Source organism: Mastigoproctus giganteus, chromosome 4 (genome assembly GCF_048544385.1).
Source record: "Mastigoproctus giganteus isolate SK-2022 chromosome 4, ASM4854438v1, whole genome shotgun sequence".
Taxonomy (NCBI): domain Eukaryota; kingdom Metazoa; phylum Arthropoda; class Arachnida; order Uropygi; family Thelyphonidae; genus Mastigoproctus; species Mastigoproctus giganteus.
In genome coordinates this window covers 168,272,105-168,297,784 of record NC_143578.1, presented here as the reverse complement: position 1 = coordinate 168,297,784, position 25,680 = coordinate 168,272,105, and the positions used below count along the sequence as shown (strand labels likewise).

The 25,680-nt window shown below is 38.4% G+C and overlaps 1 protein-coding gene across 1 annotated transcript in view; it reads right to left on the bottom strand.

Annotated features, from left to right (window-relative positions):
• Positions 1–25,680, bottom strand: part of LOC150087180 (nose resistant to fluoxetine protein 6-like) — a 64,483-nt gene that overhangs the window by 19,607 nt on the left and 19,196 nt on the right. The window contains exons 5-10 of the mRNA XM_090371868.1: positions 19,960–20,053; positions 16,723–16,815; positions 12,043–12,208; positions 7,259–7,341; positions 6,711–6,833; positions 479–599 (exon numbers count right to left, since the gene is read on the bottom strand). Coding sequence (XP_090227994.1) covers positions 479–599; positions 6,711–6,833; positions 7,259–7,341; positions 12,043–12,208; positions 16,723–16,815; positions 19,960–20,053 — 680 coding nt within the window. The remainder of the gene's footprint in view (positions 1–478; positions 600–6,710; positions 6,834–7,258; positions 7,342–12,042; positions 12,209–16,722; positions 16,816–19,959; positions 20,054–25,680) is intronic.

Genomic DNA, 25,680 nt, shown 5'->3' with positions numbered 1-25,680 from the left:
ACAAATTAGGTCATTGAAAACTAAATTTTAAAAGTTTAGTTTATTTGGTGTCTATTTACTGCAAACTGGAATTGGAACCCAAAGCCCAACTAGTATGCATCAGTACAAAGTCCAGCAGCATTCAAATGTTTCAAAGAACCTTTTATTGATATAACACTTGATAAAGCGTCGACCCACCTTAATTGCGCGCTGTTTCCTCGTCGGGACCATTCGAACCAATTTTTGAAAACCGGAACGTAGTATTTTCAATATTGCAATCAAAGTTATTGGTTGCGAATGTGTTGGCCAGGGCCGAAAAGTCAACGTTCCACTTCATCAAACAGATTGATTGGTATAGCATCCAGTGACAACTACCCATTGGAATTTCCAAGTTCAACGACTAGGTCATCTACTGTAATTTCTGATCTGCATAATTCTAGAACGAACTCGTATATTTGCGGTGAGGAACTCTTTTTCATTATATTTTATATATACTTACTGGTTTTATGGTGATTTTAGGTCTCTTCGCCAAGCAGTAACCGAGATAGATACCCACGCAGTAAGTCCCGAGATGCACGTGAAATTGATAGTAAATCTTGGAAAAAATCTCGAATATAAATCTGGAAAAGAAAATAAATAAATAAACTTTATTTAGAAAAAAATAATTTCTTTACTTTAATAATCTAAAACGCTATCACGTCAAAGTTATCACACGTGTGTCCTATGTGGGGTGGAGCAAGAACAACTTAATCTTCATGATTTCTGGTCAGACCAGAGTTCCATGGTTTGGTTACAGGCTTTATGTGATATGCTACCCACGAGGACTGGTTGCACATATACATCAATAAATAAATGCCGCTTAAGGGTAAAAATAAATTGCTATTTTGTATAAGGGTATACGTCTTAATATTTTGTAAAAAAATAAAGCCTGCTGACACGTGGTCAATGTCCGATAAAATCTGAAAGAATTTATATGGCTCAGTAGATGGTTAAAAGTAAAAATTTGATTTCTAAAATTGGTACATTAAGTTAAAACTTGATTAACGATAACGCGGTGTCACATTGCTCGCACGGAGGAGGGCTATCAGCCCTCAGCAGAAGCCAATGACTGTCCTATGTGGAACTGGTCGAGAACAACTTCGGCATTAATGGAAACGATTTTGCTACTGTTTGAGCCAAATTGTTTCCGGTAATGCCGATGCGGCTAGGGATATAGCGGGTATTTAAGTCATAGGTTTGGTAGCACCACCAGGAATTAAATCTAAAAAACAAGAGAAACAAAGTTCTGGACGGTGCAGTAAACTTCTTTGTTTTCCACAAGGTAATATATCCAGTCCAGGACGAAAATCACTAACACAATTTTTTAAAGGAATTCTCAAGTTCTCATAAATGTCACAGTTAGATAACACGTGTTGCCAGTCATCACGTTGTCCGCAAGAGCAGAGGCTAATATGATGAAGTCCAAATGTGTACAGTTATCGTTTAGCGATCCGTGTCTGGTAATGAGATATGACGCCTGCATCGATATGAAGAACCATTTTCTTCTTCCTTTACCCATTAGATGGGTAAACTGTGGGATAAACCTTCTAGTAGGTGCTCGGTGGGCGACGTGTCCACCACATGTTAACGAGTTCATTCCAGATGTTTTTCTTCTCACTTTTCATATTATGATTGTTCAAGTTGATTTTAATATCAAAGAAGTCGATTGGAATTGCTTTTTCCAGTCAAGAACACAACCCTCTGTAAGTCACGCGAAGATCTAGTGGAATAGATCCTGCAAGAACTTGAGGTAAAGCTGATGAGACTGTATTTCCTGATGAGGAAATATCGTTTCCAGGCTAGTAGTATGCTCCTTTGTATAGAAATTCATTTATTTCAGAGATTTTGAATTTGCATCGGTGGTAATGACAAAATTTGAAGGTCCAAAAAAATGCAGAGCTCTTTCAAGATAATTTCATTGTATATTATTTAATATCTTTGAAGTGATTTTAGGTGAGAAACTTGCTGAATCAAGGACAGGTTAAATGATTAGTGTGTCTCATGGGTGATAAAGCTTGTACTGCACAGTGTACCAAGGCAGAATTGAACTGACTTTCAGGTGCTGCACTACATAAGACATATACATTTTTAAATGTGTATATGCTGTGCAAACTGCATTCAACTGTGGTTCTGGAAATGGCGAAAACCGCGTCGATGTCTTCAGAACTGTAGTTTCTGGTTTTTGGACAATCCTTTCTGTCACGTTAGATGGTATTAGTCCAAATTAGAAGGGCAAGGTTAGTGTTTTTGTGTATATGCACAATAATCCGACTCCTTCCACCGATGTTAGCTCTATTCTGCCCACAAGCAGAGTATTATGTCCATTGAAATCTTAGAAGAACTCTTTATTACATACAGACGGTACATTACTGTGTACAACTCCCTTTATGGCTACAAGCCAGGGGTTTACATAAAAGAAATTATGCAACATAATAAATAAAGATGGCGGGAAACAAGCATTATTACTCCAGAAAGGACTGAAAAATGAAGCGATGAATCCCTGGCAGTAATGGACAGGTCCTCAGGAGGAGGTTCTAATGTCCTATGACGTGGTCCTGGACAGGAAGTCGATTGAGTACGTTCTGCCTATATTGCTTATCGACTGCAAACTTGTAGAGGTCGCCGTCCAAGGAGTCTACGTCCTGCAGCATTTGCATGGGTAAGAACCGATCCTATAACTTTAATCGGTTTGGAATGGCCGGTTTGAAGGATTGGATTGGACCTAAGGCTTGGGCCGGATCCTCCATCCGCAGTTAGCCCAGAAATTTGGTACTAAAATAATACCAACCATCATTTTGACGGCAAAGACGAGTCTGCAGGAAGGCGTCTGATGCAGAGAGCTGCCGCAATCTGGGTGGCCCTTAGTGCAGGGGGAGCCGAAATTTCTATATGGCCCACTTCAATAGCCAGATTTTCCAGGGGAAAATTCGAATCAAATGTGTCGTAGCATTTGAAGTCCAGATTTTGGAGCCATAGAGTATGATCGGAAAATCCTCTAGTAATAAAAAAGGGGAATGGCAATTGCTTAACGAAATCATCAAAGTCCGCCTGGGAAATATCGTTTCCAGGTGGAAAATAGATGTAACAAACAGTTAAGAGGAATTTTACTGTGAAACAAACTGCTACCGCCTCTAAGTTGGTGGTAATTGACGTAAATTGAAAATGGGTACGGTGAAGAATGGCGAACCCTCCGTGATGAAAGATACCTGCGGAATAATGCGTAGTTAAAGATACCTCCGTGGGAAGGTCCATCCACAGCCCTGTCTTTGGGAATAATTGAATAGTTGAGTAAATAATGTTCCTCATTTTCCTTAAAATACGTCTCTTGTAAGCAGAAGCAGGTTGGCTCTGTAAGACGTGAATCTTACAAATATGGAGGGTTAGAGTTTATGGACATTTTTGTGATTTGGGAATAAATTATTCTTTGATGTGATAAATCCTTGATATGGAAAGGGAATTTTTGACATTTAAGCGATGCATATATGGCAAGAATACTGGATTTAGAAATAAGAAGTTGTAGATGTGTAAATTTAATAGCAGAAAAATGGAAGAGAAAGTAAATGCAATTTACAAGTACTGTATTGCAGATGTGTGGAAAAGGGGTCACTGTGAGTAAACAAAGTCAGCGGCCCGTTTTAGAGAAATAGTGCTCATTTGCGAACAAGAGGCGAAAGGGTTACTAGAAACAGAAAAATGGGCCAATGAAATGCGGGTGATTAAGAAACGTTTGATCTATCCTACGGGGTACCGTTTGTGTCGGAAAAGACCGAGTCCCTATGGCGACCTTTTGGTAAGTTGACATTTCGCAAATGTGAAAACACTACAATGGCTATATTTACAGACGATTGGAAACGCCCTGAGAACTAGATAAGAAAATTACAGGAAAAAGGCTTGGTTTACACACGGGGCAAAAAGGTTATGGTTAAAATTTTTAATTTGAATTCTTGGGATTGGTGGAGAGTCCTATGGGAGCAGGTTCAAACGGCGGAGAAAAAGTTCCGGGTCGTCAGTGTGGAAAGAAGAGAGAAGTGGCTGAAAGAGTGAACGAGGAGACAGAATGAGGAAGCGGAAGTAGATTTTTTTGTGGTCGAATTGGTGGTGAGGCGTAGAGGGCGCGAGTACGTGCGAACTGAAAGTGATGATGTTTTTTTTGGAAGTATGGAAGAATGGGAAACATGTGTGTCGAAAGTTTAAGGGTAAGGTAAACGTGCAAGAAAGAAAGCCTTGTCTGGCATTAGAAGGCAGTGATCAGCGCCCCTGGCAATGTAATCGCAAGTCTAACTTCGAAGTTTTGTCGTGTAAGGGACTACATTTGTGTCTAGGATCCGGCTCGGTGAGAAATGGCCAGTTGTCCAGATATGTGAGCCAAGAGTTCCGGAAAATTGTTAAGAATTTGTTCTCACATAATTTGGCGAGGGAATTCTGGACACTGATTAAGGGGAAACAAAGGAAATTACCCTCATGATCCTGAGAATCTTCCGTAAGACATACAGTGTATAGCAGTCAGGTGGCAAAAAATTGGGGCCTTGGAAGGTGTGAGGGCATCTAAGGAAATCTAAATGAGATTACCAATAAAATATAAATATAAGTAATAAATAATAATACTTCCCCCCCACAGCTAGCATCTTATGCAGGAGGGCCTCGATGTCATCACCACTTCGACGGAATCTACGATAATTGCATTGTATGGATTCGAATGTGGCCATTATTTAGATTTCCTGCTTCCGTTGGTCGGAACCCAAATTGCTGAGTGTGTTCATATTCTACTTGGATTTATTTTTTGGGAAGTATGGACGCTATCTTCTCTCGTTTCCTCTACATCCATTTGCTCTTATAGTTGAGATGGGAGCGGTTTTGACTGCTTTTCCTTCTCACTAAATTTTTTCAGTAGTACTGTAAGGGACATGGACAGGTGTGGCAGCTCATTGGCTCTTGTGAGTTGGTTTTGGCCAATTCAGTTAATGGCGGGAAAGAGGATTAAATTATTCTAACGATGATATGGTCATCTCTGTTTGTGTTCAGGTGGTACACTAACCAGAAACGTTCCGAGCGTATGGCGCTATTCAAAGTTTGGATGCTTTTTCTGGCCTCTATATATATATATCTGATAATTAAAATAAATATGATATTTAAATAAAATCATCAGCCAGTAGTACGGCAATAATGCAGAGCGAAATGAAACGCAAAATAATATAAATAAACAAACAGGGAAGGGAAAGTAGAGATAATAAGACAAAAAGGTAGTCGATCATCCCCTATATAATTTAGTCAATTAAGTCATTAAACCCAATTAATAAAAAACGATATAAATTTAAATAATGCCAATTATAAATAATTTAGCGGTACCGCCCTTGAAGGTACCAGTTCCAAAAGACGTGAAATATCACCAAAAAAGGGTTAAAGAAACTACCAAAAAACTAAAAATATCAAAATAATAGACTGACCATCACGCCCCATATCGACAGAGGACCACGAGGCCAATAATGGTCATGGAATCGCTGCATTTCAATCGTCATACAAATCATCGCAAAGGCAGAAATATCGAAGAACCGGACCACCCCTCCATTCTCCGATAGATCAACCAATGCAGAGGATTTGCATGGCGGTGGTCCTTATGCAGCGAAAAATAATCTATAGAACAGACAGCACTCTTGATCAGAGCCACACCACTGACATAATGCAAGCTTAACCAGCTTATATAATAGAGAGAACAAGAATAGATGGCGGCACAGGTGCTGCTTATTTAGCATATCAACCCACTACTACCACTAATTTATATTATGTAAGGTAAAAGTTAGGTAAAAGTAATAAAAATAAATAAATATGGCTATATAGCTATCATTAGAGGCAGCAAATGCACATCCTCCACATGATGCCTAATTATATCTGATAATTAAAATAAATATGATATTTAAATAAAATCATCAGCCAGTAGTACGGCAATAATGCAGAGCGAAATGAAACGCAAAATAATATAAATAAACAAACAGGGAAGGGAAAGTAGAGATAATAAGACAAAAAGGTAGTCGATCATCCCCTATATAATTTACTACTGGCTGATGATTTTATTTAAATATCATATTTATTTTAATTATCAGATATAATTAGGCATCATGTGGAGGATGTGCATTTGCTGCCTCTAATGATAGCTATATAGCCATATTTATTTATTTTTATTACTTTTACCTAACTTTTACCTTACATAATATATATATATATATATATATATATATATATATATAAAGTTAGAGAGAAGTATCTAACTTCATAATTATTATAGAGCGAGTTACGTCTTTTAAAGAAGATATTAGTTCTGTCAAATAGAAACGTTCTTGAACATTTTTCTATCGGCCAGACCTTTTGTTTTTTCTAAAAAAAAAGTAAATTTAATTAGTACGAGTAATATGCGAATATTGTGAATTATTAGCAAACACTATGCAATATGTCATTTCTAAAATACAGTATTCAGAATCAGAAGTACGAAACAGAAATTAATCTGAATTTTTTTTTCATAGCTCAGCCTGTAAAACAACTGATCTGCCATATAATTCTTCTATTCCATTGAGAAACCATCTTGTTCTTTACTCCTCCACAACAAATATATAAACATAAATGTACTTTCTTTTGCTATTCATTCAGTTCTACCATTTTTAAAACTAGTTTTGCGTTACCGTTGCAAAGGATTTACTTACTGTCGATCTGGATACAACGCCAGCAATGTCGGAGGTAGACCATTCATATAGGTTAATAATCCAGTGACAAATATTGAAACAGCTATCAGAAATCCGTTTAAAATTAACCCAACCTTTTGCCACCTGTGGAAATAAAAGCATAAATGCACATTTAGAAAGTTAAAATATTTCGTTTCAATTTCATTTATAGGAGAAAAAAGTAAGGTTGTATTTTAAAATGGCAGTTCAATACATCAACAATAGATCAGCAGTTCAGTACATCAACAATAGATCAGCAGTTCAATACATCAACTTCTAAGTTTTCCTTATAAAATTCAAAAATATCTGAAGTCATTTATTTCTACTAGCATCCGTACAAATTTACAAGTCGCATAATTCGAGCATTACTAATCCAGTGACAAATATAAGGTTAATTCCTATTACAAACGAAAGAAATATAAACTTTATTGGTAATCCAGTTCTCTTTATGTAACCTTTTATCCTCGAATATTGAATTATTTAATTTGAATGATCGATTTAGATCTTTGGATGAATCGATCTAAACTTACCTAAACAAAGGCAGCAGCACGACAAAGAGTGTCAGGATGTACATTTGGAACTCACAGGAGACATACCAAGACTGCAGTAGGCACTAAAAAATAAAATGCTTCTCTGTAGTATAGAGATAAACATTTCAAAAGTTATTAATAGTTTAGACAAATGGCACCAATAGTGATGTTAACAATAATAATCATTAACGTGACTACTTCATTGTATACAACAGATGTAGGAAATTGCCCAAAGTCATCTATGTACCACAATATCGTCTATAAATACTTAGCTATCCAATAATGCAGTGTTTCCCAAACTGAGATCTGCGAACCCCTGGGGGAATACTTAGACCACTTCCAGAACGTCCGTTTCGCGGACCCCTCCTATACCAGTTCCAGGGGTCAATCAATATAGTTCATAATCTGAGAGTGGCAGAATATGAACAATATTCTGCCTCTCTCAGAATATGGAAAGGTTAACTATGTAGAGGTATGTGTGATATTGTATATTCGTATTGAAAACAGAGTTGCGCGAGAACAGTGCCTTTTAGGACTCCTTCTTGAATGTATGTTTGAGATAGAACTTGCCGGCACCTAACTTGGAAGGACCTGCGTCAAAGGAAGCTTTGAATAAAATATGGTAAATGGCCTCTCATGTGAATAGAATGGAGGCCTTTTAGGATGCTGTAGCGCCATGTTGAATTCAAAGCTTTCTCTACATCAAGCCATATCATGACGAGATGTTGATTTCTGACGAATTCATTCCTTACGTTTGATTCAGCTTTTGTCATGAAGTCTGGGGAAGGTCTACTCTTCGGAGGGCCTAACTGATTATTACTGATTATGTTTTGGGATTCAAGGTTACCAGGTGAGTTGACGGTAAATCATTTTTTCCAAAGTCTTTCTCAAGCAGCTGGTTAGAGAAATTGGTCTATAGCTGTGAGGAATCGAGTGATCTTTTCCATGTTTAGGTATTATATAAGAATGTTACCAGGAAATGGGGAATATACGTATGTTCAGAGAATATCTGATTGTAAAAGCTTAGCAAAGACGACAGCCATTTCTGATTAAGTGCTGAAGCACTGTAGAGTAAATTTCGTCAGGGTCGGCCAGGAGTTCTCTTTCTTGAGGTATATATACATTTCTTTCAGTTCAGATATTGTGAGTGGTTGGATATAGGGAGAGGTATTTTCTCAGATTTGGTTTTAATTTTTTGAAAAGACGGTTGATATGAAATAGAGGCGAACATAATTCCTAAGGCATTTGCAATCACTCCAGAAGAAGAGACCTTCCTATTCGAATTAATAATAGGAGAAGGTAACTTGTGATATTTACCGCTTAGCCTCTTTATTTTTTCTCAGATTATTCGTGTATCAGTATCTTTTTTGATGGAGGAAGGAAGAAAATTTTATCCTCGAGTATTTTTTGGCCTTTCGCCTGATGTAACGAGATTTGCTCTCAATCTCTTGAAATTAACAAGGTTGTTAGTGGAGGGATATTTGCGGAAGGAGTTCCGTGCTGCTTTTTTTTCCTTCTGATTTCAAGTTGTTTCAATCATCATTCCATCGATGTTGCTCTTTGTCATATTTGATATGCTTATGGTTTCTTATTTGAGACTGTGAGAGGGCAGTCATTAGTATCTGCGTTGTGATATGATCGGTTACAGCGTCAATAGCAGAAGACTCAATGATATGATCATCAAAAGAGACATGATTGGTAAATTTTGTTCAATTTGCTTTGGAAATTTTTCATTTAGTTTTTGTTTATGTTTGTTTGGACTGGGTGGTGAATGCTACATATCAGGGGACAGTGATCGCAGTTTAGAAGATTGACATGCACTGGCCACTCTTTAGTTGGGAAAAGGATCGAAGATCAGATTGAGAGATCTAATGCAAAGTTTGTCCCAGTAGGAAAATGGATATAACAGTGTGAGTTAGTATTCAATAGTGTCAAATTCTCTCCGTCAAGTAGCATTTCAATAAGCTCACCACGTCCATCTGAGAGCAGAGTACCCCATAACAGATGATGTCAATTAAATTTCTCTTCATAGACATATAGGAGACAGTTATTGAAACAAGATTTGTCAGTTCGTGAATCGTACCTGGACAGTTAGGCAGGCAGTACTTCGATAAACTTTCCTGGTCTGTCTGACGATGATGTGCATTAAAGTCGCCTAGCAATCAAAATGGAGATGTAACTGCAACACAAGATCTTCGATTTCGTAAATATCATATGGATGATTAGCAGAATATAAATTGAAACCAGTATCAAAGTGATACCAATTACTATACATGTGGCAACAACTTTCAATGTTGTTTTCAGTGGAATGCATCTGGAGGGGACTCGGGAGCCCATGAGTACGGCTACCCCTCTATGGGTGCTGTTATTATCAGATCGATCTTGTCTGAAGACAACTTAAGTTTTTACTGAAACGAAGATTTTTGGTGTTACATTCGTTTCTAGTAAGGACATGGTAGCAGGATTGTAACGGCAAATTAATTTATAGATATCATCAATATTGCTACGAAAACCTCTGCAATTGCATTGTATGATATGTTCCATTATTTGGTTTACTAAGCAGATGAGTCAGTCTGTTTTTTGCGAGTGATTTGTTTATATCGGTCGAGTTTTATTTATTTTTTTCTTTTCAGGGAAAACTAGGGCGTCCTGAATCATTGTTTTCTTCCATATCATCATTGTGTATTTTTCCATATCATCATTGTTCATGTATTTTAAGCAATTCTTCTAGTTTGGGTGTATCATTTGTATCCATGCTTGATATGCGTTATAGCATTAGCTCAACAGGAACTGATTTTTGCAAATTCTCCACTACTTGACATTGGGGGGAAGTCTGTAGGATGAAATGGTGAATGGTGAATTATTACTTTGGTCTAGTACGTTAGGTTGAGATGAAAGCTGGAGCTTGAGGACTGCTGATCAAGTCCAGTCTGAGATCAATGTGTCTGGAAGGATGGACACTTCTGTCTGGCAATCTGTGTGATTGGTGATTGTAAGTAGCAGAAGCCTAAGTGCATATTGGCATAATTAATTTTACCTTTTTTTCTTGCTTCTTTGGTAAGAAACTTTATTTTCAATTTTATATTTTTTAATATTACCCCCAAGTTCAGATTTCACAACCTTCGGACTATGCGGGATTGTTGCCCTTGGAATTAAGGCACTGCGGAGTTGGTGCCTTGCATTCTGTTTATGTATGAGTTTTACACCCACAGATTGAACATGTTGAATCTCCAAGGCATGCTGTCTGGAAATGGCCAAATTTCTGGAATTTAAAACATCTTAGGGGATTCGGAATATATGGTCGAACGCAGCAGTTTAAGTAACCTGCTTTGACTGAAGCTGGTAGGTTTGGAGAACTGAAAGTCAAGATAATACTTCGGATAGGAACTAAACTTCAGTCATTTTCGGATCATGATTCTTTTTGATTTCAAAGTTCCTGAACTATTTCATCTTCAGAGACGTTTAATAAAATCCATTCAGTGATCACTTCTTGGATGAACAGAATGTTGTATGTGGGGGTGACCTGAAATGGGATTCCGCTCAAGAATGTGAGCCATAATAATAGTTTAGAGTGTCGTGAATGAGTGGTCTGTATTAGTAAACTTTCTGATTGGAACCGTTTCACCACTTTTGGTAAACCTGCGGCATTTTTTCAAGGCATCACGGAATGTCGATGGCGAGAGCTTGCCCACAGGTTGTGTTGAGAAGAAAATGTATTATCAGGAATGTTGGTGATTCCTGTTTGCTGTGCAGTTAGCATAGTGGTATCGTCACCACCTTCCCCACACCGGGTGGAAAAGGCCCGGGTTCGAATCCTGTTGATAACGCGAAGAACTTTAATCGGCTTTTTTCACTCCGTGGCTGAGTTAGTCAGTCTCAGGCGTAGATAGCAAGGTTTTCTTCAGCCAGAAATTGGGGTTTTCGTCCAGAAAAACAGACAAATCGACCATAGAACACACGCAGTTAACAGATATAAAAGAGACACAGCATGGCAGATGAATTGAATTATTCGGGTGGCCTAAAAATAATAGGTTTTTTTTTTTTTAGTGATTTGCTGCCAGGCCAGTGTCCTTTTTCATTCTCTTCCAGAGAGAGAGAGAGAGAGAGACTGGATGGTCGATTTCATTATTGTCGCTTTGTTCAGCGCTCTTGGGCTTTTACGTATTAATTCATTGGTTTCAATTTATGCTGTTTTTAACCGTGATAATGGGTTGCCCCCCGAGGTTACTAGCCCTACCACATGGAGGCAAGAGCGGTGCCAACAGTGACAAAGCTGTTGTTGATGTTAGTAGAGCTGGTTAGTAATAAATACGTACACTAAAAAAAACAGGTAGATTTCCTTTCTGGGTTCTTACTTTAGACCTTGCAAGTACAGAACCTCCGTAACCGAGTGGTCAGGAGCGGGGTGCACATGCTCCTTGAATATACCAGATTTCAAGCCCCTGAATACTAAATACGTTCGATTGCCAACCCGCAGTGGACCCGCGTGACAGATTATAGTCCATTCACTCAATATAACTTGTGAGAAGGCTTCCATCCTGCAGTGGATTGACAAGCCAGCAAATTTATTTATCTATTTAAGTAGAGCACCCCTTGAAGTAAACAAAAGAAAAGGCCAGACTAGGGAAAAAACCCAAAAAACTATATCATTTCAGAGGGAGGAAATCGCTTATTATTACCGCTTGGTACTCGGGACCCTTCTTACACAGGTATTTACAAAGACATTCCCTCTCTTTATAAGTTAAAGCGAATTTACGTATTTGACAATATTTGAAAACTCTTACCATTTTATCTGGGTGAATATAGTTGTTGATAAAAATTAAATTTTGCCACCAGGTTTCGTAGCATGGGTTGACCATTGGGTCGAGGACGTCATGATGTATTGGGCCTGATCCAAACAAGGGAAGTAGAAACACAGCGAGTATAGTAAACCCGTGGACTGGTTGTAACCTATAAGAAAGAGAAATGTCTATTAAAGGTTTTCCATTTAGCGAAGGGGTTTTTTAATTGAAGACCAATGAATTATCGATTCCAAAACTTCATATTATAATGTTTGACTCAAAAAGATTAAAAAAATATATATATATTAAGGTCACCTAGAAAGTTACTTCAGCTACCGATGCGTATTGTGTCTGTATTCATTGCATGTATTCACTGGTCGATTTACCTGCTCTGCTGGGCCACGGAGTGTAAAAAGCACATAACTTTGTTAAAATGAATTCTTCGTGCCGATTCCTATGGAGACTCGAATTCCACGGCTGAAATTCATGTTTTATTTGAAGAAGTTTATTGTTTAATTGATTTTGCCTGGTTTGCGCCCTTTGAGTGTTGAAAGTCCGTTTGATGATAAGTCTGTAATCGAAATTTGGAACTTTATAAAGCGTTAGGTTTGTATTTGTATGATTCTTTGCTGCTTGATCAGCACGTTCATTTCCATCAATGCCTGTCATCATCATCATCATCATCAGCCATTTTCAATCCACTGCAGGATGAAGGCCTCTCCAGCAACTTTCCAGTTGCTTCTGTTTTGAGCACTGGACATCCATTTACTACCCACAAACTCATGAATTTCATCTATCCATCTCCGCCTTTGTCTTCCAGGTTTTCTTCTAGCTCCTCTTGGATACCATTCTGTTATTTTCTTAGTCCATCTGTCATCATGTCTTCGAGCTATGTGTCCTGCCCAAGACCATTTTAGTTCTTTAGTTTTGATAAGAATGTCCTTTACTTGAGTTTGTTGCCTAATCCATGTGTTTCTCTTCTTATCTAACAGTCTTATTCCCAATATGATTCGTTCCATTCTTCGCTGTGTGGTTCTCAGCTTCTCTTCCATTCTTTTGGTGAGTGCCCAAGTTTCACTTCCATAAGTCATGGTGGGGAGTATACATTGGTCCATTATTTTACGTTTCAGACAAACTGGGATATTGCTCTTCAGTATGTGACTATATTTCCTGAATACTATCCATCCAAAATTTATTCTTCTCTTGACTTCCAGCCATTTATCATTATTACAGCTAATAACTTGTCCCAGATAAGTATATGACTCCACCTTTTCAATTACTGCTCCTTCAATCATTATGTCTCTTTCTGTGGCATACTTGTTCATCATTACTTTTGTTTTAGCCATATTCATCTTTAGTCCAAAATCCTTACTAGCTGTGCATAACTGATCAATGCCTGTATGTCCCAGAATTCAATAGAAATTTACTTGCCTTCTTTTGCTTTTGCGCTTCACAAGATAAGCTTGTATCTGATGCAGGACAGGATGGGGAATCTGTGTGTATTCGTTTCAGAAGGGAAGAGGTTTCAATGTATTTCAAGGCTATTAATATGTTAAATAGCTCAACAGAATAGCTACTGCATTCGTTTGGGAGTAACTGTGAGATAACAGGGTGTGGAAGGACCACTACAACACCCACTTGGGTAACTGTTTTAGAGCCATCAGTATATCAGTATATATTTGAAGATATTCAGAGACCTGTGACGAGTAGGCTGCATGCATCTGTTTTATGTTGCCATTTCACAGAGCGCTTTCCCCCACTGTTGAAAATAAGTGTTACAGTTAGATGTAAAAGTGTGCCACGATGGAGTAGTTGTGCTTTTGTACTCATATATGTTGTCAGAGATTATGCCTCATTTTGAAACTAGTTCTTTTAGTCGTATTCGAGCTGGTTTATTTACTGTGGGTTTGTTTCAAGATAGATTCTTAAACTGAGGATTTCAGGGATTGAAGTAAGGGAAGACTTGAAGTTGAGTGAAGTTTGAGGGAAAACTTCGGATTTTAATGGCATAGTTTGATAACAGCATTTGCCTTCGGAGGTATATGAAGGCTCATGGTGTAGGCGCATATAAGCTTTGTATGGGTGATGTCCTGAATGCCCCTAAGAAAATTCATAAGGCACTGTGATGTATGGAGTCAAGTCATTTAACGACACTTGGTCTAGACGAGCTGTACACGCGGGCTCCATAGTCAAATGTTGATCTGAATAACGCAAGGCATAAGCGAAGTAGCGTGAACCGGTCAGCACCCCACATCATTTCAAAAAACCCTAAGAATAGTTAATTTTTTTAAGTAGGTTTGAGCCATTTGATATTTTCCAAGATGTTAAGCTTTTTATTATTTCGTATGCTATTTGCTAGAGGTATCAGCTGGTTGTTTTTAGCCATTGTTTTGTCTTGTGATAGCCATTGTTTTTTTTGCCCACAATTAAATTTTTTTAAACTTAATAACTGATAAGAATAGTTTTGAATAACTGACAAGAATAGTTTTTAATGTAGGATGAGAGAAAGTGATTAGAGACTCTGAATCTTAGCTGCATAGTGAGACAGCAATGTTTTTTTTCGAAGGTATAATGGGAAGAATATACGCTTCAACTTATAGGCTTTGGACTGGATTACTCCTGAAAGCTCCTAAAGCTGCCCTCAGAGCGCTGTGCTGGATCACGTTTAGCCCTTCTAATGTGAGGCATATGTGGATGACATAGTAGGTATTTTAAAATGTTTCTTTGTCGCCTTATATAACTCTTTGTGCTCTATCTTATATTTTTGAATTTTTTTGTCGTTTCCATTGGATGTAATTCCTAGTGAAGGCATAATAATTGCCATGAGAGTTAGGACAGCTTTGCGTTTCAATATTACAGCTTGTATGCGTGTGCTCTTTTGATCCACAAGAAAGACAATTGGCTAAATCTCTGCAGACTGTTTGCGAATGACCTAATGTTTGTCTGGATTGAAGTATATGGTTGTTGGTTTAGAGATTTATTAGATTAGGCGCATCTCCAACTATGTCCATAGTGCGCCATGAGGTATATCGTCGTACATAGCACCTTAAGTAACCTGGTTTTATAATTGTATTTGTGGGGTAGATTTGTGGGGTGTTTAAAATACGATTATGATTGTCCGCATAGGGACAGGCTTTCCATCTTTCTGATATTTACTCTTTTGGCGTGTTCTATATTTTGATCACTTAATTTGCAGACCACTTCACACTCTGATACTTTTAACAGATCACATTCTGGTGTTATTCCTTTAGAGGAGTTCACGTGACATGTGCGTAACCCTTGTGGTAATTCTACCAAAGTAGATATTTTTAACAGACTCAGCATGAGTATGCTGTTCATCTCCACTATTATTATCATATCTACTAACTCTTGAGGAACAAACTCTACATTCTTCAACAAACTCGTACTTTTCATGATCATACTCAAGTACATTCCACTCATAGTACATTACATCCTTCATTAAGCCGTGCTCTTCAATATATCTATTCTTATCAAAACTAATAGTAAGAGGTGGTGGCCTCAAAGGCTTAGTCACAGAGAGGCCTAAATTTTTCAAGGGTACATTGGATTCAAGCAGCTGGGCACACTTACAAGTAGTAACCTCCATGATTATCTGATTACACCTAGAACTCTTAATCCTCCTGACTTTCAGTATACCCGGCGATGCCCAAATTCCTCCAAAAGAATTCTATTAATTTCAATACTACAGACTTCATATTATTTTCAACTTTCACAACCGCTGCGGAAGCAACTGCATTTCGGAAATCATTATCGTGATACGTGAAGATCAAGGAACAATTTTCTTGGTTTACTGAACTTGCATCCTTTCAACAGTGTACTCACCGAATCTATATATCAACGGATAGCTGTGTAATTGTCTTGCGCTCTTTCAGTAGGTTCACTGTTATCTTTATAAGGCAATCAAGAACCTTATTAGAATGTTCCAAAGCTCTAAACGTGATTTACTGGTATTTTGAGAAGCAACTGTTGCGGAAACCTGTCCACTAGCAATTGAAGAAGATGAAGAAGTCTTTGTAATCAAGGTTCTTGAATCTCTAGATCTTACTCTTCGAACCATTTTTGCAGATTCAAGCGCATTTTTGAGTAATTTTTGTATCAAAAATGGGGAGAGCCTACTCAATGGTTTGGCTGTTGAAGAATATAGTATTAAAAGGAGAGGAGCAATGTAATACGTTCCTTCCTATATCTCTTCGCATAGGATGTACAGATCTTGAATTTAAATGATCCATAGGATTGTTTTATGTTGTCCATCTTTGCCGTCCAATGTGACAGCTGAAGAAAGTTAGGTTCGATGTTTAAAGTTTTAAATTTCCAATGTTTCTGGAAATGTTATTCTGGAAGCAAATGTTTCTGGAATTATTATTCAAAGTAATAATTTGTAGAAGAAATATTCGAGTAATACTTTCGACAACATTCTGTATCTCGACAAGCTATGAAATTTGCTCATTTTTCTAGACAGAACACGTGCTATTTTCCATTAGTATAACTGAACAACGTTTATCTTTCGTAGCAAACAAACCGAGTGAAGATAAAACATAACCAAATTATTAAGCCTACAACGTCGTTATCTTCCCTTGAAAAATTCCTTCCCTTACCCTCTTTAAAATTTAAATCACTCCATGTGACTACAAAATTTTGCTTGAAAATTATCTGATTAATTACCTCCAGATTCGACGAATTATGTGTTTAGGAACGCTGAACGGCTTCTTCAAAATTATTACTGAATCCACAACGGAGTAACCAACCAGCAAACCACTGAAAAAGAAATAAAGAATTTATGATAATTCCTATTTTATCAGCAACATTAACTAAAGTAAAAAAAAAAAAAAAACATTTAAACTTCGAAGGCCTTAATGTTTATGTATGCAAATAATAACGCAATAAATATCGATTAAGCGTGCCAAAATGAAGTTCTCAAGTACGAATTTCCGTTTACTGAAAGGTATCTCAATAAAATGGAAAAAATGGTTGTGACAAGAATGCTAAACTGTTGGAAATGTTTGTTCAAGGCTTTTTTGTCGTTCCTGTCATAATAATAACTTGATTTGCGAAGGACGTTACGCGTTAATACTACTCAATGTCGTTCCTCAGGTTAGTTTTATGGATATGTGAGACAACATTATTTCTCCAAGTTTTAAGGATACTTTGCACTCAATCAAATAAATATTTAATAATCGGTAGTATATTTTATATATAATTTATACGTATATAAAATATAATATACGCATTTTGTATTACATTATTTTATTTATATTATATTATATATTATCCACTATCAAATAAATGTTTTATAGTGGACAATAGCGGATAGATGTACTAAGGGGTAAGTGTGTGGAAAAGGCCACGGTCCAATTGGCTGTTTTGTTTCCATGCTGTGATATTTAGTTAGCATATGTGAGGGGCGTTTCTTTAATCACTCCTCGGAAACTCAGGTATTTCCTCCAGTGAAACAGCCAATCTACCACACAATGCACGGATGCCTCACAGCCTTATTTGTTTTGTCTCAAAAGCAAATAAACAGCAAAGAAGCCGAGTTAGTTTTATTTTACAAATTCTGATCTCAATTAGTTGTAATTTATATCCTTGTAGACTCCAACAGGAGAGGTTCTACAAGGATAGGGCGGTAATTAGCTATTTTAGCCCTCTCCTGTCTTCGGAAACGAGCACATTGCTCTGATCCTCTGGATTCAATTATAGAGAAGAAGTAACGTAACAGTTCTGGAGGACGAGAACGAAGTCGCTTTGACATCTCTTATTGTATATCATTTGTCCTGCAGCATTATTCTGTACTGCAGCATGTGCAAATGATGAGTTATAAGAATCAGCACTATTTGAAGTAAAGTTCAATTTCTCGTTCGCAACTGGCTTGTTTTAAACCAGGAATTGGGCGGATTATGATGCTTCAACAGATGTACTCACAAGTACTTCTCCTATAGTACCCCCAATATCAGTGAGTCAGCTATTGCACAACTGTTATGCTCTAATATCATCGAGGGCATATTTCGAATTTTTTCCATAACTTGGCCACTGGTCATTTGATTAATCGAGGATGTAAACTTTACCATCACGATTTTTGGCTTTGAAGACGACGTATTAATTGCGTTTTTATACTGACACATTTGAAATCTATAAGATGAAGGCGATGTCCCACAATTCAGTTGTTCGACATCGTCGAAATATTACCCAAGCCCAGATTTGTGCCTTTCTTGCTGCACTGCACTTTTGGTTCCACCAAGGCCTTGGAAAGCGTAGAAATCGGGAGGATACTTTTGGGATCGCAATTCGGATAATATATTTTGTGACATACGTTACTGCATTCTTTCTGAATTTTAATAGGATCAAAATCTCTGGGAAGATACTTGGTTGTATATCCTGGTAACCGGAATTTTTCTTCCTCGAAGTAGCAAATCGACCGAAGACACAAGGAATTTGGGGATATAGTATATACGGTGCAATATGGCCTAAGTTTCTGATGCGCTTAAAACATCCAACCCACTCAGTATACACACGATGTGTTAAGTGTTCTGTGCGGTGTATCATGTCCGGTGTATCATATCCTCCCTGTTCCTCTTCATAAACAGGGAGTGAAAAATTTCCTAGCGTTATTGACTGATTCGAATCCGGGCCTTTTCAAACTGTTGTGGGGAGAACAGTGATTCTAATCATCGTGCTACACGGGCAGACAGGTGATTCTGATTGGAATATTTGCATCTCTCCTCCAAGTAAGGGATGTTGCTTGGAGGAGCAGTTCAGAACGTTGTAGTACTGAGGTAATTCCTACTAAGATATCCACCCATCTCAGCTGTTTGGCTGATTTCAGAGAACTAGCCAACACTTCAAGCTTCTTCTCTACAAAGTACCGTTTTCTAGAAAATATCTCCATTCATACGTATTTCCTATCTATAGAATTTCGTCCAATGTCAACAAGTATCTTCTTTCATGTTCTCAACCTTAAACGCATCGACGGTACTAATACCTCTGATGATTCTCATGAAAGAATTACTTTTCTCCTGTTGAATGGATAATAGGAAAATAAGGTACAGAAGATGGTGCAGCTTTTCCTTCGATTTTTCTTATTACTGGTTTTATTTGGTTCCCTTTCTTGTGTAGTTAGGGATCTGGAGGAAGTCTCAGAGGAAAAGAAAGATTAAAATTACTTTTCGCACAGAGTAATAGAATTCAGTATCTTTGAGACTCTCTACAATGGAACCCAACGATGCGGCGCCCACTCACGAACTAACAGAGAGTGCTTACGAAAGTGGGATGCCAGAGTTACTAAGATACTATATGCATACATCCAACAGGTCTTTACTCTCTTCCAGGACCAAAGGGAGGGAGATCTATCGAAGTACATTTGACTGTAACAAGGGGACTTGCCAGCCGATTGATCCTGAAACGGCCGACTCAGGACCCCCCGTCTTGATCAAAACTGTGACCGAGAAATATATTAAGGCTGGACCCGATAATCACCAGGCTACTGCGTTTTCAGAAAGTCCGCGGGTTGCTGCGCACGTCAAACACGCCGGATTCTAGTGATGAGGCTAGAACAAATAACTTTAACAGAGAGACACGACAGAGTTCTTGGTAGAAGCATCCACACTTCAGCTTACCTATTAGGGATTTCGTTGGACTGCTTCATCCATTTTACCTGCAATTTATTTGTCTCATTCTCCCCTCTTCTCGTCTTTGCCTTAGTCGTATGTCATTAATGAAGGTTTACAAGGGCAGATGTGGGCGTTGGAACCTATGATGCTAATTTGTACATTAACAGCGTCACTGAGAGGACCCCTCACCACTTATAGCTACCCACGTTGACGAGTCAGCAAAAGTATCGAGCTTTCATATACAATATGGCTAATATTATTTAAGTAAATAACAATTTTGGCACAATTACCTTACCTTAAGAGGAAAAAACTGTCGACTGCCAAAGTCCCATTCGCAATCACTTGAAATGCAAATTCATTGAAAAAGCGGCGAATATTAACTATGTCGCCTGTCAAAAGATAATAATAAAAAAATTATTAAATTTCTAGGTTGACTTGAATATAAATGAGAAAATTACTTTTTTATAAAAGAAAATCATTTTTATTATGAAAATTTTCAGAAATTGTTAATGGAATGCCTAATCCCATAAATCGGTGTTTTATCCAATTGTTGTTTGATTATATAGAGGCACAAAGGTTGCTCTAGACATTAGAGCAACCTTAGAAAAGATACGAATCCGAATTCTCTCGGATTCGTATCTTTTCTAAGGATTTAATCTTGTAACCTCTTACAGCTTAATACTAGCAGATTTATTTACCTCGAGTTTATTTCTGTAATGGATTGTCTACTACAAATATGAATGAACAGCACGGGATGGCGAGATCTGAATTCTAACTGCATCTTTCAGCGGAAAAAGGTTGCATCCTAACTTTTTAAGGTGAAATGGAGGTTCATTTGCTTCAATGTACAAAGTTTGAACTTAAGGAAAGTTACAAAGCCCTCGAAAGGGCATTTTGTGCGATAGTATTAAGACATTTCAAGGTATTCTCTCTAGCAGAATTTATATTGATACTAGGTCTTTCAGATGACACCTGATTTGGGCTCAATACACAAGTAGTAAGGCAAAAAACTTAAAATCGTTGCGATGCTCGTCCTCTTGGCAAAAGGGTCGCGATACTGTAGATCCTACAAGAACTTGGAAATACCGATTGCTTAAAACATTTTTAATAAAAACAGAGCGGTACCTCCAAAACCAAGGCTATATATGTATTTTAAAATGACAAATCTCTAAATTGTATTATACCCTTTTTTTTTTTCATATCAAAGAACATAGAGACCAGATGTTCTTGTTTTAGAAAAGCATCCCAGATGAATATGCTGTCTATTTTTAAATGGTCCAGAGTGAAACTGTTTTTCCGGAAGCCGAACAATGGAGTTCGGCTTCCGGAAAAACGTTGTAAATGGATGTCAGATGAACTAATGAGACATGTGGCAGGGAATAAAAATGCATGGGATACATATAAAGTAGCACGTGACACGGAAGCCTATGATAGATATAAGCTCGTCTGTAACCAAGTCACAAAGGAGGTTAGGCAGGCAAAGGCAGATTACGAGAAATCTTTGGCAAGGGATGCAAAGAAAAACAGCAAAGAGTTCTTTACTTATGTAAACTCTAGAAGGAAGGGGATGAATCAGATTGGTTCACTTGATATTGATGGGTCAACTGTTGATGATCCTGCTCAGGTAGCTAACAAACTAAATGAATATTTTGCATCGACATTTACATACATAAGGAGTTATTCAGGGATTGGAAGGCTTACCAGGGGTATATTAAACTCTGGCAGTGAGATAAATGATTTTGTAATAACTGAGAGAAAAATGGAGGACAAATTGTTGAAGATAAACTTAAGAAAGGCACCTGGGTGGATGGGATCTATCCAGTAATATTAAAAGAGGCAGCAAAGGAAGTAAGCAAACCCTTAGCCATAATTATGAGAGCGTCCTTGGCCTTAGCCGAGGTACCCATGGACTGCATATATGCAAATGTGACCTCCAATTCACAAAGGAGGATCAAAGGCTGACACGAGTAATTACAGACCAGTTAGTTTGACTTCTGTTCCAGGGGAAATAATGGAGTCACTGGTTAAAGAAGCATTGCAGGATCATCTAGACAAGACTGCAGTAATAATTCACACACGGCATGGGTTTGTTAAGGGGAAGTCTTGTCTGACCAATTTGATTGGATAATATGGCGTGGTCACAGAGGAACTGAATTAAAAAAATTATTTTGATATAATATACTTGGATTTTAGGAAGACTATTGATTAGAGTGTTGACATTCGAGGTAAGTGGACGCGCTTCGTCAGGACTCCTCAGTTATGTGGATTGGATTACTATTGATTACTGCTTTTAAATATTTGATTTATTTAGATATTGTTAGATTATTTTGTTATAGGTTTTCCTGTAACAGTTTGATTTTTATAATATTATAGATATAATTTTTTAAAGTTAATTTTCACTGATATTTAGCTAATTTTATAATAGTAGTTACGAGATCTGCCTTAAACACGTCACAGAATATCGTGACTCACACGGAAATAGCCGATGGCGATTTACGGGTGAGTCATGATTTAATCCGTTGCAGAACCTGTGGAATGTTTTCCAATGTCGACCTGGTGACTATTCATAGCTGACTTGGGGATTCTTTTCTTTGTGATCGATGTAAGGGTGCACCGATCTTAAATTACAATTTGGTGAACTGATGGAACAATTTAAGTCACTGAAAAAAACGGGTGCTTTCCTCGAAAATAATGCAGCTGGGAGCTAGTCAGGGACACAAGACTCCAGCAATCTACCAAGTGATGCACACCTGATTCGGGCCTCAAAACAGAAAAACCAAGTGCAAAGTACTCTGGTTGAAAAGGACATTGTTTTTTTAGGAGACTCCATTGTCGGGGAAACATGGAATATTTTTTGGAATAAGGATAGGGCGAGTAGAACCAGGGTATGTCTGCCGGGAGCATTCCCTGCATACCCTGTATAAGGCAATGGTCAGGCCACACCTTGAGGTCTCATTTTGGGAAGCTGCTGAGTACAGAGAAGGGCAACAAGGTAACTGAATGGAATGGAACAAAATGTTGCTCTTACAAAGAAAGGCTTCAGTTATGCAAATTACAGTGTCTGGAGACTAAGCACCTACGAGATGATCTGAGTTAGTTCTGTATAAGGATCTGAGTTAGTTCTGTATTTAGATCAGAGTTAGTTCTGTATGAGATCTGTATAAGGCTTTGAATGGATTGAGCATGCTCAATGTTCATGGGATTCTTCCTCTTGCCCAGATTAATCGCCTGAGGGGATAAAATTCAAATTGAAGAAAGATATTTGTAAAACAGATGTGTGGAAAATTGCCTTTAGCTAGCTGGTTGTTCTTTGCTGTAACAAACCTCCTTCAGGAGGGGGAGCAGACAGCAGGGCTGTCACCTTCTTCCTGCCAAGGAGGGGGAAAGAAAGCAGACTGAGACGAGGGTATGTATCCAGCCCAGTTCGCTATATGGCTACAGCAGTTATGCTTTTTAATCATAATCAGGGGTCAGTCCTGGGGTGAAACCCAGTCTTGACAATCTTGTACGGGAGTCATGGCTTCACTTCTGTCTTTTTGTTGATGGTCTTATTCTGGCTGTTATGCCTTCAGATCTGAAGTGTGTCTCTTTAATGCATTCCTTGTTGATTTGCTGTCTTTGGGGAGTCAGCAGTGTCGCAACACCACATATCTGATGTTTCTCTCTTAGTGCACTCCTTGATAAATTGCTATCATTGTTTTTCGTCTACTGAATAATGCCTGCACAAATTTGCCGAGAGCAACAAATTCCTCCTCGGAGTCAAGTAGGCAGTATTCTTGGTTTGCCGGTGTGTGCATAGTGTTAGGGTCAGGCGCCACCTGTGATTTCTCACATCTGCGCCATATGTACGCTGTGAAGAAATACAGAACTACTGTAAATGCCAGAAAAAGTGTTGTCTGTTGTATATGACATATTGCGTTAGGTTCTGTTGGGTGTCCTGACATTTGGCCGCGGGGCCCCTGGTGGGACCTCACGTTGCCCGCACACACCGCTAGGAGGTAGCCAGGCTGCCCTTTATTCTCTGGCTGGTCTCCGCCAGGGTCGCCTGAGCGTCCTGGACAAAGACCAAGTTAAAAAAAAAACAATAATAAAAAATAAAAAAGGAAGAGAAGAGAAGGCCTGGGGAACAAGAGGAAGAGGATCTAAATGTGAGGAACAAGCTAAAGTGGACAGATAGAGAAGGCAGTCCACCCGAGTAAGGAGAAATAGGGGATGGGTAGAGGGATCAAAAGTCACAGGGACAGGCGCCACTGTGCGAGTGCCAAAGGCCAAGCACTCTCTGGGGGTCAGCTTTTCAAGTAGTGCCAACCATGATGATGCCAGCATAGTATTTTAATCTTCAGTCTTACTCTTTTATCAGTTGGGAAAATGCTATCCGACCCCAGTTTGTGTTTGTATTTGAGGGTCGTTGTTCTGAGCAGCTCTAAGTTCAGCAAACTTTGCCCGTCTGATGGTAAAGACAGCTTGTGCGTAACTCATTAAGGCTTTGTATGTTGTTTCATTCTGAAGCAGGTATGTTTCATGGTTACGAGGGTTCTCCTGGATTTCAGTAAAAAATTTGAGCCTACAATCATCGTAAGCAGGGCACTCATACATGACATGCCCCCATGACTCCTCTTCGCCACAGTGGCAGAATGGATTGCTTTCAATTCCCATTGCTGTCAATTTTTGTTGAAAGGGCCCATGTCCTGTGATCAGGAATGTAACTTGCAGACCAGGTGAAAACCAGGTCTGCAAGTTACCCAGGTTTGCGGGTGTGTATCTTATTCTCGTGATGAGTTTTCCTTTTAGGTCTTCATATAATGCGCACTCACGGATGTGTTTCTTCCAAGTTTCTATCTCGCCATAGGGGCAGTGATGTTCCTGGATGATACCCATCGAGGTACATACCAGTGATGATACCTCGATGATACCATGGAGCTTTAAAGGGTCTATGTCCTGTGAGGAGGAGGAAGATGTTCAGTCCTGGGCAAAGCCATTCTGGAGCCCTTGGATATAGTTTCGTGACATTATAAATGAATTTTCGGGTGATTTCGCCTTTACTTGTCTCACTACGCTTGTCTGCCACCGTTGCGTCAGATGATCTGATATTCTTGCTTTTTCTTTTGTATACTCATTAGTCAGATCTCTTGTGTATCCATTCGTTGTTATGGGAATTTTCTGTGAAAGGTGGTACATCAGTCCAATCGGAGCACCTCAAGGTCTAGTGGGAGAGCGCCCGTTAGGATTTGAAGAGCCGCAGTGCTTGTTATGCTGTTTGCCCTGGAGATCGTGAGGAAGGTGTTTCTTTGGGTTGTCTCTAGTAGTCATCTGTTGACCGCGGTTCCTGCCTTTAAGAAAGAGGCTCCGTATGTTACGATTGGTGTAAAAAGAATTTGGTAGTAGAAGGATAGAATTCTCATGTTGAACCTCCAGTCGCTGCTTGTCACTCTTGCAATTAGGGACGTATATCTTCTTATTTTCTGTTTTAGGTTGGTGATATGGGGCTTGAGAGATAAGTTGCTGTCCAGTATTATTCCCAAGTATTTGAGTTGTTTGGACAATTTGATTGTGGTTCCCGCAACTTTGATCTCTGCAGGCCTCCTCAAGTTCCGGCTACCCTGAAGTACGATGCAATTAGTTTTCTCCTGCGCAATCCTAAGAGTATTCGATTTAAGTAATATGAACTCCAAAATGATGCTATTACTATCCAGCTTTCTGACAGTTATAGCATCATTTCGGAATTGGTATAACTTTGGCATATTATTTTATAATTGAAGTAGTCGGCTTGAACGAACATTCGCATGTGATGCATCAAAATTTACTATAATACTGGTTTACGATGAACATGCGTTTTCTTCGAGCCATGATTCAACTAGCTTTGAAACTGTTATCGTGTGTTATAGTATTGTCATTACTATCTTCTCCACTCAGACGTGTACTGCTCAACGATTTGAAGAATTCAGTGCATTAAGGAATAAGCTTAACCAGATTTCACTTATTTTTGGTCATTTTTCAGTATTAGTTCTAGGTGTCT